The following is a 16033-nucleotide window of genomic DNA, read 5'->3' on the forward strand; positions in this document are numbered from 1 at the left end:
ATATATAATATTATATATATATATATATATATAATTATATATATATATATATATATATATATATATATATATATGTATGTATATACACACACACACACACACATATATATATACATATATATCGTATTTTCATATATATAAATATATATGTCATATATAAGTATTTATACGCGAATGTCAATTTAATCCGGATTCAACTTACGCGAACGACAATTTAATCCGGATTCAACTTACGCGAACGACAATTTAATCCGGATTTAACTTACGCGAACGGCAGCGAAGCCAAAGCCTCGTCTCCTTCAACATCAATAGAATTTTTTTTCTTTTAGTTGATTATTAGTTTCTTTTTTGTCTTTTTTTCTCTTCGATTTTCCGAGAGGATTTAAGGAGAGTTAAGGAGAGGAGAAAGAGGTAAGTTAGATGAATAAAATAAGTAAGTAGATAGATAGATAGATGGAAGGATGGATAGATAGACAGATGCATAGATGAATCGATAGGTAGATAGATGGACTGATAGATGGATAGATAGATAGATGGATGGATGGATAGATGAATAGGTAGATGGATGGAAGGATGGATGGATAGATAGATAGACAAATGGATAGATAGATAGATGGGTAGATGGATGGATAGATGGATAATTAGATAGATAAATAGATAGAGTAAATAAATTGATTAATATTTTGTTTATTATTTATTTATTATCATTTATTCATTAACTTTTTATTGATTATCATTTATTATTATTTTATTATCTACTATTCATTTTATTTTCTATTTTTGTTATTTATTGTCATTTATTATTTTCTTTTTGGTAGTTATTATTTTATTATTTACTATTCTATTACTTATCATTTTATTATGTATGACTATCTTCTTTTATTTATTAATTTGGCAAGATAAGATAAGATTTCTGATTGATTTCCTTATTCAATAAAAGAAGCCAAGTCTTAAAATTATATTAAGCCTTGGTTTAGATATTTTTATATTTGATCGTAATTAAAATTTTTTTAGATGCGATTGAGTGATTGACTGATTTTTTGATTGATTTATTGATTTTAATTTCTAGATGCGATTGAGCGATTTATTCATTTTTTAGATGCGATTTATTGATATTAAGCCTTGGTTTAGATATTTTTATATTTGATAGTAATTTTTTATTTTTTAGATGCGATTGAGTGCCAATAATAGGTTGTCGCTCCTGTTGGCGCTCCAGCAAAGAACAACAAACCTACGCTGTGTTAAAACCAGCAAAATAGGAGGTCTTTTATGCTAATTCTGGGTAATTCTAGAGGAAATGAAATTATTGTTGTTTTATTTTCTCTCTTCTATATTTTTCACCATTTGTTATAGAACATCGCACAGGTTTGTTGTTCTTTGCTGCAGCACCAACAGGAGTGATAACATATTGTATGCTAATTCCAGGGAAATGGAATCATTTTTTTTTTTTCTCTCTCCTATTTTTTCTCTTGCAATATGTAGAACAAGTGTTTTTTTTTTTTTTTTTTTTTTTTTTTGGTGGGTGGTGGGAGGAGGAGGAGCAGGTGTATAACAGTAAATAAAAATCACATTTTAGGTTAAGACAAGCCAAAATTTCACACAGAAACCACACAACACCACTAAAAAGGATCTATAATTGTAAAAAATCACATTTTGGCTAAAGATAATCTAAAGATTCTTGCAAAATACACCTAAAACTGTTAAATAAAGATCATAGTATGAACTTCAAAAACTTTCCTAGCCTAGCCTAGAAGGTGAGTGCATTTACCTAACATAATTATCTTAATTAACTGGAGGGTAAAAAAAAAAGAAAAAGAAAATGGATGTAGATGCATTGGTTTCTGTTGAATATGCACTCTTCTTTGCACTCAGGGTGTTCTAATCTCTTTGGATTAATCTAGAAATAAATAAGTTAATATAATTAAATATATATATATATATATATATATATATATATATATATATATATATATATATATATATATATATATTTAGAGATATATGTATATATTAATTTATTAATCTTTACCATATGGAGAGAGAGAGATGGGGGTAGGGAGAGAAAGAGAGGAAGAGAAAGAGAGAGAGGAGAAGAGAGAGAGAGAGAGGGGGGAAGAGAGAGAGAGAGAGAGAAGGAAAGAGAAAGAGAGGAGTGATAGCAAAAAGGAAAGAGAGAAAGAGAGAGAGAGAGAAGGAAAGAGAAAGAGAGGAGTGATAGGAAAAAGGAAAGAGAGAAAAGAGAGAGAGAGAGTCAAAGTCAAAGTCAAAACACTTTATTCCATTAAATTACAATGGTTATTCTTTACATAAATACATTTATATTTACATCTGTGTATTTAAGAGGTGTTCTTTTAACTTCTTTTTAAAATTACAGAAGCTCTTAATGTCGCTTATATTATCTGGTAGCATGATTCCATGGGTCCACGTATTTCCATTTGACATGCCCCTGTATAGGTATTTGATCTCTTAACAGAAAGAGAATTTACTAGACGTATCTGGACACCTGATGTGTTCCCTACAGTTTCCAAGGTCATTAACCACTTCGGATAATTCCCATGAATGAGTTTGTAAATGAATACACTTGTGTCATTGCTGCATTTAGAATGGACTTTTAACCTTCTTAATTTTTTGATATGTGGGGTGATGTGATCAAGTTTACTAATATTACCTAGTGCAACTCTGGCAGCAAAGTTTTGTTATTTTTGCAATTTTTGCATCTGGGTTTTGTTAGTTGATCCCAAATGTTTGAACAATAGTTAATTATGCTTAGAGCTAGAGTTTGCACAACCATGATTCTAGTTTCATTAGTGATTTGTCTTCTTATGTGATTAAGATATACCAGGGTACCCACTACCTTCCTGTGTATTTTGTCAATGTGTGGTTCAAATGTCATGAATCTGTCTAGATCAAATTCTATGGCTGCGTCATTGGGAATTCTAGCTATGTTCTGCCGACTACCTCTGAATATACATTGAGTTTTATGTGGATTTAGTTTAAGGCCATTTGTGTCAAAATATAATTTTGCTTGTGTAAGAGTATGTTGGGTGTTTCTTATTAACGTATTTAAGTTGTTTACTGAGTCTCTATGAAGAAACTGTGAACCATCGACGTACTGCACTAGAAGGCAGTTATGGACTATTGTTGATAAATCATTATGAAAATTGTAAATAGGATCAGACCTAAAATAGAGCCTTGCAGAACACCAAAAGGTACTTGTTGTTTTGATGTTTTGTTTTGATGGGTCCTTGTATCTAAATAACTTTTAAACCAAAAGGTATCAATTTTATAATTGACTAATTTGTTAAGGAAAATTTCATGGTTGCCACTATCAAAAGCCTTAGAAAGGATGCATAATGTGAGCAAATTTACCTGATTTGTTATTATAAATCTTATCAGTAATTTGTAGTAAAGCTGTTTAAGTAGATAACTTATTTCTAAAACCATGTTGTGTTTTAGATAATAAGTTATTGGCCTCCAGGAAACTCGTTAGTTGATTTGCTACAATTTTTTTTTTCAAGAATTTTGGATAATATAGGGAGTATAGTAATAGGGCGAAAATTATTTACATTGTTTGTATTCCCTGATTTGAAAATTGGAGTTGCTATACCATGTTTCCAAAGCGACAAAAAGACACCACTAACCAGAGAGGTGTTAATAATTACCATCAAATAATGTACAGTTGCGTGGACTCTCTCTGATAACGCACAGAGCAATAATGTCTGTTCCTACAGCATTTGTTTGGCGAAGGTGTTTTATTACTAAGATGATTGTTTCTACTTCTACTGGTTGTGGTCTGAAAAAATTAGTTGTAAGCATTGTACGATCTGTGTTTTGTTGTAATGTAGAAGCAACTGTTTGCTCATAAGTTAGTTTTCCAATTCTTGAAAAAAAAAGTCATTAAAATGGTTTGTTGTTTGTATGGGCTTTGTGCAATCATTAGTGAGGTGTTTGTTGTGAGGCACTAGTGTTTTAACAATTTTCCATGTTTTATTAGAGTTGTCCTTATATTCAGTGAATTTATTTCTGAAGTAATTTGTCTTTGCATGTTGAATTAACAATTTAAAATTTTTCTTTTTGACTTTATAATCTGCCTGAAGGACGGCCTCATTTCTGTTACTTTTAAGGGCTTGGTGGGCATTGTTTCTATCGCTAATGGCTCTCTTCATGTCCTCAATTATCCATGGAGCAGGGGGACATCTGATAGTTTGTGTTATGTAGGGAGCCAGTGGATCAATGCTGCTTTGAATAACTTCCGTGAGGATAGTTACTTGGTTGTTTACATTATCTGTCAGTGACATATTTGATAGAGTGATTTCTTTAGACAAGATAAGCTCGCAGAAAGATTGAGGGTCATAGTGTTTGAAATTGTGAAAAGTTTTTATTACTGGTGATTGCTTTGTTTTCTTTATATTTAACGTAATCGTGATAAGTTCATGGTCAGCAACATGACACAGAATGACATCGAATTGGAGAATGATGTCTGATCTGTAGTTATTATCAAATCCAATAGAGAAGAAGTGTTTTCTGTAATTCGTGTAGGTTTATCTATTATTTGTTCTAATTTATTTTTCTTAATCACCTTAGCTAACTTAGCATTAGATTTTGTTAAGTCATCCTTTAGGTCACCTAAAATGAAAAGCGGTTTCTGTTTTCAATACATTTCTCTAAAAAACTTTTCAAAGTATTCAAAAGATTCCGAGGTAGCATGGGTGTGCCTATAGACAGTGCCAGTATTGTAGTAAGGAAGCATGTTCCTTCGTACGGTAACTCAGACATCTTCTACAGCAGTATTGTTAACAGCTGTACAGATGTCCTGTTTGACTTCAGGGTATCCCCTACATATACACGTACTCCTCCTCCTTGAGCCATGTTTCTCTTGTGTATAAAATGTATATTGTTCTCTCCTCAAATAACATTTTGATTTTAAAATGAGAAAGAGAGAGAGATGAAGAGAAAGAGACGAAGAGAGAGAGAGACATTGGGTAGGGAGAAAAAAAATATATATATATATATTAATTTTATTAATATTTATCATCTGGAGAGAGATAGAGAGATGGGGGTAAGGAGAAAAAGAGAGGAAGAGAAAAAGAGATAGAGAGAGATGAAGAAAGAGAGAGAGGGAAAGAGAGATACATAGATAGATAGATGGAGAGAGAGAGAGAGTTATTCAATGATCTGAATTTTTCAAAGATATGAGTTATTCAAATAAAAAAAATATATATGCTTTGGACCATTATATATATATATATATATATATATATATATATATATATATATATATATATATATATATATTGGACCATTTTGTTATGCTGAACTAGATTTATAAGGTGTCAAACTTGGTATACTATTGAGGAAATTCTGAGCATATCTAATATGTTTAATCATTCATCTGTCATAGAGAATCACTTATTGGTATTAAACCTTTTTTGGTGAGAAGCCAAACCAGGCTGGTCATAGACATAACTCTGTCTGTGCAAAACTATCTTTGGATTAACAATCTTCTGTATTTATGTGGAAAGTGATGTAAACCTTTTTTTATGTTGAATATCAAGAGATTTATATGTATATATTTTTATATATGCTTTTATATATATGCATGCACTGTATATATTCATACATATATGCATATACACATATATGTATATATTTCTCTTTAAATATATATATATATATATATATATATATATATATATATATATATATATATATAAATATATAATTTTATAATTAATTTATGAATATATATGCAAGAGATTTTTTATAAATATTGTAAATATTTATATTAATATTTTATCTATATATTATATATATATATATATATATAAAATATATATATATAATATATAATATATATATATATATATATAAATTTATTTGTATACAGTTTATAATATATATATATTTATATATATTAATATATATATATATTAATAGTATAATATATATATATTCTATATATATTATAATATAATATTAATTATATATATATATATATATATAATATATATATTTTATATTTTATATTAATATATTTATATTATATCTATATATATATATTTTAAATATATATATAATATATATATTTATATAGTAAAATATTATAATATAATAATATATATATATATTATATATAATATATTGTGTGTGTGTGTGTGTGTGTGTGTGTGTGGTGTGTGTGAAAAAGGGCTATCATCCTTAGTACAATGGTGAACAGAGGGTAGTTATACTTGTTAACGGCTTAACCTCTTTATTTCTGAGATTTTGACACCACGAAGTATAAGACACGACATGTTTAGTTATACGGGTTATAGGGCCGCGCGGGGTCACGGTCAGCCCGCCCGGAGAGAGGGCGGAGCTGACCTTAGTGCGGTGGGTAGCTTAGCACGAACTCCCGGTCAACGAGGTCAGATATAAAATGTGACCTCCGCCCTCGCTGAGCGGGTGGTTCTTTTTTGGGACATTTGGATCCACGTGGAAAACAGCCACGTGGTCCACTGGGGTTTTAGAAATAGAATTATCCACATCCTGTAACAGAAATAGAATTATCCACATCTTATATTGCTCGGCCACCTACTCGCGCCTCGCCCTCGAGGCGCCTTCAAGGGTGACCTAACTTGGCTGGTCGTCTCGTTCTCGTGCGTTGTCCCGGTTCAACTTCGTGGCTGCTCGTCCATGTTGTCCTCATCCTCCTGGTCCCTGGTTGTAATCTGCTCGTCCTCGATTATCCACACGTTTCCCCGAAAGTCTCGCACAGGTCCTCCTTGACTTCAGATTCGTCTTGACCTCCTCGTAGTCCTGGCCCAGGGCCCAACTCGGCGGCGTCCTCGTCCACACGTCCTCACAATCTCGTCCAGGTCCTTCTCGCGTCCACACGTCCTCGTAATCTTTGTCCGGATCTACGGGCGTCGGGGCAGGGGCGGCATCTCGGGCGTCTTATACCTGCGCTACGAGCTCCTGGAGTTGACCGGATCTGCAGGCGTCCGCCAGGCGTCGCCTATGCACAGCATTCTGGGGCGACTGGTTTCCCGCGGCCAAGGTGCTGGTTCGCTGGATGTACGGGGAGTCTGGCAGGCAACACCTTTTTTTGACGAAATCCTGGTCCGTGGGCCTATGGCGATCTTCGATGACGTCCTTCTTACAGCATCCTAAGGGTCCTCCTTCGGGGCCGTGTCGGTCCGACTGCAAATATAAAGTCGGGGGAAGCCAGAATACACCGTTTAAGGGCCAGAGTAAGAGAAAAGAAAGGCAACAGAGAAGATGGGGTGGTAATTACCACTAGCCGGTTATTCATAACAATTTACGGTTTTTTAATGTTGGTTTTTAACTTATTTTCGTCTTTTTTTTCATTTTGGTTTTATTTTCACAAAGGTAAAGAAGAAAATAGAAGGGGGAGATGTCAGTACGGTCCGCATAGACCCATTTGAACTACCATACATCTCTGATAGATATGAGAATAGGGTAAAGGGAACGAACATCGGCGATCCGCGAAGATCTATTTGAACCATAGTGTCCACACAGATAAGAAAAAAGATGTAGCTTGTACACAGACAGCGACAGACAAAATTGCGGGCTAAAGAGAATAAATCTTTTCGCCGGGACTAAGACCCAAGAAAAGGTCGTGTCTTTTATCCTGTGTGTGGGGTGAGTGAGCTGAATGTGTGTGTGTATGCTTGTGAGTGACAGCTATCGTTAATGAGAGGGAAGCGAGAGTGACCTCACACAGAGAATGAATCACAAACACGAATATTAACGTTCGCTATAACAGACTGAAGTAAATTAGCAATGCTAGCTATTTAAGAATTTTTTCAACTACCACATTGAATTCCCAAAATATAATGATATGCGACAGAATGTACGCATGAATGAATGGTGACAAAGAAAAAAAAAATATTCGCCAATTTTTTTATCAAACAAATCTTTCGGGGTCAGAAATCTGAACTGCCGAGGTACATGTCTAGCTTTTCACGTCAAGACCTTCAATAAAACTCAATAACGGGGGATCCTATACCCCAAAAGCCGTATATGACTGAAGCGACTTGAGCCCAGGAATATAAATATCCTGCTCTCTTCTGTGTATCTGTAATGGGGGCTCGCAAATTCCCGAAGGATATATAAATTTACGAATCACACAAACGCTTGGGGGTACCCAAAACATGCAAGCGACTTCAAAAGGGTGAGAAAGGTGGGGATTAATAAGCGAATAATGATTCTAGCTTAAACCCTAGTCCTACATTAATTAACGGACGTAACCGCGGGTCACACCGACTCAAAGGGAACCGAACGAACGAATAACTTCGGGATATTGCACCTATTCCCCGAAAAGATGGAGCGCAGATCTATTATGCGTTTACGCAACCCCGGGGCAATATCGGGCAATTCTGGGGCACTATGATATGAGGGAAGATCCTACGCTATATTCAAACTAATGAATTTAATGAATTTTCCCTTACATACTTCGTTCTAGGCCCCTGAAATTTACAAAAAAAAAAAAAAAAATTTTTAAAAAAAAAAAAAAAAAAAAAAAAAAAAAAAAAAAAAAAAAAAAAAAAAAAAAAAAAAAACCCAAAAAAAAAAAAAAAAAAAAAAAAAAAAAAAAAAAAAAAAAAAAAAAAAAAAAAAAAAAAAAAAAAAAAAAAAAAAAAAAAAAAAAAAAAAAAAAAAAAAACAAAAAAAAAAAAAAAAAAAAAAAAAAAAAAAAAAAAATTTAAAAAAAAAATAAAAATTTTATTGTTTTTTTTTAAAAAAAAAGGGGTTTGGGGGGGGGGGGATTTATATTTTTTTCCTTTTTTTTTTTTTAAAATTTAAAACCCCCTTTCTTTTAATTCAAAATGTGACCTCCGCCCTCGCTGAGCGGGTGGTTCTTTTTTGGGGACATTTGGATCCACGTGGAAAAAAGCCACGTGGTCCACTGGTTTAGAAATAGAATTATCCACATCCTGTAACAGAAATAGAATTATCCACATCTTATTGGGGTGTGTGTGTTTTGTGTGGTGTGGGGTGTGTAAGTGTGTGTGTGTGTGTGTGTGTGTGTTGTGTGGTGTGTGGTGTGTAAAAATATAACATATGTTTATATTTGTAAAATATTTAATGTGTATTAAAAAATATATGTTCCTTTTTATACTTTTATTTTTTATATATATTATATATAATAAAATATTATATATATTATATTATATATAATATATATTTATATATATAAAATATATATAATAATATATATTTTATTATTAAAAATTTTAGATAATATATACTAAAAATATATAGATGTTTTAATTTTGTATATATTTTTATACATATATTAAATATTTTCAGTGGGCCAATTGTTAGAGCATCGGGACTTAAGACTGTCCAACGCAATCTGAGTTCGAGGTTCAGTCACCCGGCCGGGAGTTGTTCCTTTGGGCAAGGAAAATTCACCTCGATTGCTTACCTAGCCACTGGGTGGGACGCCCGCAATCATGACGGTCCCGAACGGGGTAAATAAGAAGGTGATCGAAAAAAAACCCCGGGGGAAGGCAAACGGCAAAAAAACCGCTCTAAATTTCCAAGAAAAAACATGGAAAAATTATGATCACCAAAGTCCCCTTTTTATACAGGGCACTTAAAAAAATGAAGATATATTAATATAAAATCTATACATAAACCTTTTTTTTTATTACACTAAACAATTAAAATTTTTTTTTAGTATTTTTCGTTGTACTATATATATATTATTATAATATAAATAAAATATATATATATAAATTTTTAATATAATATATAATATTATAATATGCAACACCCCAAAACACAACCACACCCCAACACCCCACACAAAAAAAAAACAAACAAACACACCCACACCACACGACACACACACACACAACACACCAACACCACCCCCACACACAAACCCCACACAACACACACACGCACACCCACCCCCAAAACACACAAAAAAAAAAAAAATAAACCCAAGATTATATATATATAAAAATATATTATTATAATTTTTTAATATATATTATATTATATATAAAAATTGGGATATATAATAAAATACATATATATAAAAATAAATAAGAAAATGTATTATTTATATTATTATATATATTATATATTATAATAATTTTTATTATATTTATTTGTGTGAATAAAATATTTTGTGTAAAAAGGTATATTATATTATATTTTATTATAAAATATAATTAATTTTAAAATTATTATAATATATTTTATTATATTTTTTTTTTTTTTTTTAAAACATATATAATATATTATTATATATATATATTATAATATATATTTATATATATATTATATGTATATTTCCCTTTTTATATTATATTATAATATATTATATAATATTATTATTTATATATTGTAAAATACTTATTTTAATATATTATTATAATATAAAATATTTTAATATAATTTTTATAAAATTTATTTTATTATGTATATATATATATACATATATAAAAATAAATATCCCCGTTTTGGAAAATTTCCCTTTAATATGGAAATAAAAAATTATTTTTAATATTCTATTTTTTATTATTATATATATTTTATATTAATATAAAATTATATATATATATAATATATTATAAAATATAAAATATATATAAAAGGGGAACACCCACAGGGGAAAATGAGACTAACCGTAACGTTTTCGAACTCTTCACGAGTTCCTCTTCAGCAATAAACCGAAAGGGTGCAGGGGGAAATTTGGAAAGTAAGAGACAGGAGGGAAAAGAGCTGAATCAGGCCCTCGGAGGAGGGTCAAGGCCCAAAGATCTGGGGAAGGTTTTTGTTAATTTAACAAAGGAGGTAAGATCACCCGGGCCCCATTGACCAGTAGAAAATTTTTAAACTGGGCCCTTTTTCAATTAATAAAGTTTCCCTAACTTTTTTTCCTTTCGTACAAATTTGGGCCGATTTATTTTTTAAATTTAGCGTTTTTTCCCAGTTATGCGGGTGCCCTTTCCCAATCACATAAATAAATGAAACACGCTTTTTTATTTCTAGCAAATGAACATAAAACCCGTTTTAGTTAAATTAATTTCTTTTCTAAAAAGCTCTACCGGTCCCCCCCTAGTAAACTTGGGGCAATCTTTCCCAAGGATATTGAAAAATCCCCGGGAAAGCCCCTCAAGAGCACCGCAGCCGCATTGTTTTTAAATTAAAAGTGTTACGAAACTTTTTGGGGGATTTAAAAAGCCCAATTTTCAATGCCAGCCCCTTTTAAAACCCGGGTGCCTTTTTCATCGGGGGACGGTTAAAACCAAACCCTTAATTTTACTAGCACTATCCTATTGAAATTACGAGTTAGTAAAAAATTTCCTCCCCGCAGATGAGTGTCCCTGATTTAAGAAGAAACGGGGATATCCAAATTTTTAAAAAATTTTAAAAAATTGGGACGTAAACCCCCGGGATCAAAACCTTGGGTCAAAAATTTTCTATATGCCCTAAAAAACCCTGGCGAGCTATGATTTTTTAACATTTTGGTTTGATTCGAAAAAAATTTGAAAAATAATTGCGGTGTGAGTGGGTTTTAAATTTTTAAACCGAAAATTTAAGGGGCCCCATTTCCATTGAAAAAAAAATTTTCCCGAAAACGGTAATTTCCTTAAATTTTTTTTCCCTTTCTACTTTCCAATTGATAGAAAGGGCGCGAATTTGTTGAGTTTACTGAAAAAAAACATCGAAAATTTTGGGAAAGGTTTTATTGCCACATAGAAAAAACATCTCAAAATAACGAAACCAAACCCTTTTGGGGGGGAGAATTGACGGAAAGGGGTTTTAGATTCCAAAAATTTTCCATATATAAAATTTTCAAAACCGGCTTAAGCTCTTCCCCACGCGGGCACCATTTATTTTGGGTTTTTAAAAATTCCCCCGTCAAAATAAAAAAAATTATTCTGGGGCTAAACGAATGAATCGAAAAGCAAATTTCCGGAAACGGGATCTTTCACGAGCTGAATTAAGTTTTTTTTTCAAAAAATTCTAACACATCCCTTTAACGAGACATTTGTGAACAAGGAATCTAATCAAACTTCCCCTAATTTCTTACCGTGCGGCGGCATTTTTTTAACCCCTTTTTCCCTGAAATCCCTCGAATGTTTAAAATTTACTTCAAAAAGGCCCCAAAAAGGAGAAAAACGCTTGCTAAACCAAGAGGGCTAAAGGGCGGGGGAAACCGGGGTTGCAAGAAGAAATAAAAAGGCCTTAGAGGGACCCCTTTTGTGATTTTTTGGAAGGGGCCCTTTAAAAAACGGGGAAAAAGGGACCCAAAACCCTTTTTTAAAACGATCAAGGGTTTGGGGGCAGGGGCAAAGGCAGGGAATTCGTCCCAAGGTTTTTTTTGAAATGACTCCGTGAAAAGAAGGGTAAGGGTTTTACAACATTTTTTTATTTCGTCAAGTTTTTCGTTCAAAGGGAATGGGGTTTGCTTATATAATCAGATTTATTAATGATAAACTACGTTTTTTTCTTTTTCGGGTTTGTTAATTTTAAAATCCTATTTTCTTTTAAATGTTTTTGTGGGCCAAAAAATAACGTCGGGGGAAACTTTTTTAAAACGTCGAATAAAACAAAAATCGGGGTTTTTTCCTGCCAAACCCTTTTAAAGGGAGCTGTGATCTTTATTCGAGATTTGTTTTTTCTCTATTTGAAAATATCAACCTTTTTAAAATTATCTAAAAATTTATTTTGCGCTTGGGTTTTGTAGGGAAAAAGACAAACCCAAACCTAAAAATTCGGTTTTGTAACGTAAAAGGGGGTGACGATAAATTTAAAGACCGATTTTGAAGCGAAAAAATTTTCACCACGGGGCTACGTTAACAGGGAGGTTTTTTAAAATTTCGAAACGTTACGGTTTTGTCTAATTTTCCATTTTGGCTGTTTCCCCCTTTTCCCTCTTTGTGTACACGTTACTGTGTTTTTTGTTTGTTCTATATATATATATATATATATTTTATAAAATATATATATATATATATTATATATATTAGATATATTATATTTTTTTTTCATATATTATTTTATAAAATAATATCAATATAATATATATATTAATATATACTATAATTTTTATTATAAGATTTTATATATATATTATATATATATATATATATAGATATATATATATATTATTTATTTTATGTATATTTTATTATGTGTATATATGTGTATATATTATATATTATTATATATATATTATATATATATATATATTATATATATATATATTATAAAATTTAATGAATATTTATTATCATTTGTTTAAAATATATTATTATGCGTATAGTTATGCATATGTGTTAAAGATTTAAAATTTTGTGGCATTAATGTTAATGTTGACTGTTATTTGGTTCTATTTTCCATTTACAGGGTGATGATGATGTCTTCGGCCCTACTCACAGGCAAGGAATAGTTGGGACAGGAGTCAGTGTCAAAGAAAAGCTCAGCGATGATGTCACTGAAGATACATGCCTGGAAATTAAAGAGGAGCTACTTGATTATTTGGGGATGAAGCGAGAAATGATGTGTTAAAAGAATATAATACAAGAAAGTCATTCTTTTATAACCTTCCCGATCTAAGACGTAAGGCACATGCAAAAGATTTATTAACTTGGTTCAGGGTTGTAATGAATGTCAAAGTGTCATTTGGGGCTAAGGACTGTGGGAAGCCGTGTTCATCAGATGGGGTTTAAGTGATGTACGAGGAAGACTGAAGGAGGATACACAACTAAAATGGAATCCACAAGGAAATGTTTTGAATGTCAGGTGTTGGCAAGGAATTGTCTAAGAGAGTCACATTTAGGATTCACATGAGAGTACACACAAAGGAGAAGCCATACAACTTTGATATTGCAATAAGACATTCCCCTCCAAAGTGATCTTGAAAGGCACGAGAGCTGCGAGATTTGCACAATGCATTCTCAGTAAAAAAAATCTGTTGAGGCACATGAGAAACCCTACAAAGGAGAAGCCATACAGCTGTGAGATTTGCAATAAGGCCTTCTCTGAGAGAGGTAACCTAGTAGCGCACATTAGGGGACACACCAAGGAGAAACCATACTGCTGTGAGATTTGCAACAAGTTTTTCTCATATAAATCTAGTCTAGAGACTCATGGGAGAAGGCATAGAAAGGAGAAGACCCTACAGCTGTGAAAATTTTCAAAAAGGCCTTCTATTTGAAAAGTCGTGTAGTAAGGCATATGAGAGTGCATACAAAAGAGAAACCTGCAGCTGTGAGATTTGCAATAAAAAATTCTCACAAAATCTGTTCTAGTAATCCACATGAGGTACATACAAAAGAGAAGCCATACAGCTGTGAGATTTGCAATAAGGCCTTCTCATACAGAGGTGGTCAAGTAAGCCACATGGGACTTCAAACACAGGAGAAATCATATAGCTGTGAGATTTGCAATAAACACTTCTCAAATATATCTAACCAAATACAACATATGGGAATACATACGAAGGAGAAGCCATACAGCTGTGAGTTTTGCAATAAGGGTATCTCATAGAAATCTAGTTTAGTGAGATATAAGAGTACATACAAAAGAGAAGCCATACTACTGTGAGATTTGTAATAAGGCCTTTGCTTTGAAAGGTAATTTAGTAAAGCACATAAGAGTACATACAAAGGATAGGCCATAAGCCAGATGCATCTTAGATATTAAAAGTTATCTTTTTTCTGATTTGTGTTGGATATGTTATTTTTAATATGTAATTTTGTCAAGTTTGATCAAGTTTTAGTCATTATGATTTGTGTTTAGTCTCCATAGACTTTTTATCTACATGCAATGCTGTCCCTGACCAGGGGTGATTGGAAAGTTGGCCACGAATGTCCACAGTGTTCAAAGAAGATGCTCCTCCCCTTCATTAAAAAAGTCATAGATATGGAAGTCGATGGCTGATTTATACATGAGTGTTCTGACTTCTAGCATGATTTTAGATCAAGATCACAGGAGGAAACTTCTTCTATTTTATATAAAGTAGTATGTAATTTTTTTTTTTTTTTTTTACGAAATGTAAGTGCATTCAAGGAGATGATTTTGATATATACGAGTCAACATGCACAAACACACATATTTTCATCTGTGTATCTATTTATCTGTGCATATCATGAAATATATTAATCGGCAATCCTACCTTTCTCATGCCATAAGAAAGAATACAATATGACTTATTGTTAGCATCTTTATATAAGTATAAATGAAAATGAATATATATACCACATGAGATATATTGGAAAGTTGCATTACATCTTTAGAAATACATTTGTACTTCTAATTTAGATATAACCATTAAATGCCTTGGTTGCATGTGAAGCTATCCATTCTCATCCATACCTCATATCTCACAGACACACACACACACACACACATTATATACATATATATTTATATATATAATATATATATATTATATATATATATTATATATATATATATATATATATATATATATATATATATATATATATATATATATATATACATATACATATACATAAATGTACACTCAATTATGTACCAAAATCTCTCATTAATTTTCTCTCCTTTTCTGTTTATTATATTGTTTCAGGATTTTTCATCATTATTACTCTCATTGTTAGTATAATTACCCTTTTTATTATTGTTGTTATTATTTGTACAAAAATCATTCATTATTTATGAGTATTTCTCTCTCTCTGTGCCCACAAGCAATAAGCCCTTTGACTTCTTGTAAGGGAAGCATTTCATTTCATTTCTGTGCCTTGTGTTAGTCTAAGAGGAACACAGAAGGACATCTAGCTGTCATGTCCTTGTATATATGTCTGTGTGTGTCTATATATACATAAAAGGCAAAACCCCAAATGCTGATACATGCTTAACCATGTGTGCTATTTATGAGCACATTATTGGAAGCTGTTGAAAAATCTATTAGTTTTGTTATTCATTAGGTCGGGGGTGCCCAGCCTTTATGTTCATCTATACCACTTGAGCAATTTTGTAGAATCCTTTGTACTTTAAAAATTAAAGGAAAAAAACAATG

The 16033-nt window shown here is 31.8% G+C and overlaps 1 protein-coding gene across 1 annotated transcript; it reads left to right on the plus strand.

Annotated features, from left to right (window-relative positions):
• Window positions 1–13634: 13634 nt before the first annotated feature.
• Window positions 13635–14822, plus strand: LOC119568547 (zinc finger protein 271-like). Its single transcript, XM_037917088.1, has 5 exons — window positions 13635–13668; window positions 13774–13882; window positions 14020–14157; window positions 14355–14491; window positions 14782–14822. Exons 1-5 carry the CDS (start codon window positions 13635–13637, stop codon window positions 14820–14822), a joined length of 459 nt encoding a protein of 152 aa, XP_037773016.1.
• The last annotated feature ends 1211 nt before the right edge of the window (window positions 14823–16033 follow it).

The sequence above is a fragment of the Penaeus monodon genome, chromosome 44, assembly GCF_015228065.2.
Source record: "Penaeus monodon isolate SGIC_2016 chromosome 44, NSTDA_Pmon_1, whole genome shotgun sequence".
Taxonomy (NCBI): Eukaryota; Metazoa; Arthropoda; class Malacostraca; order Decapoda; family Penaeidae; genus Penaeus; species Penaeus monodon.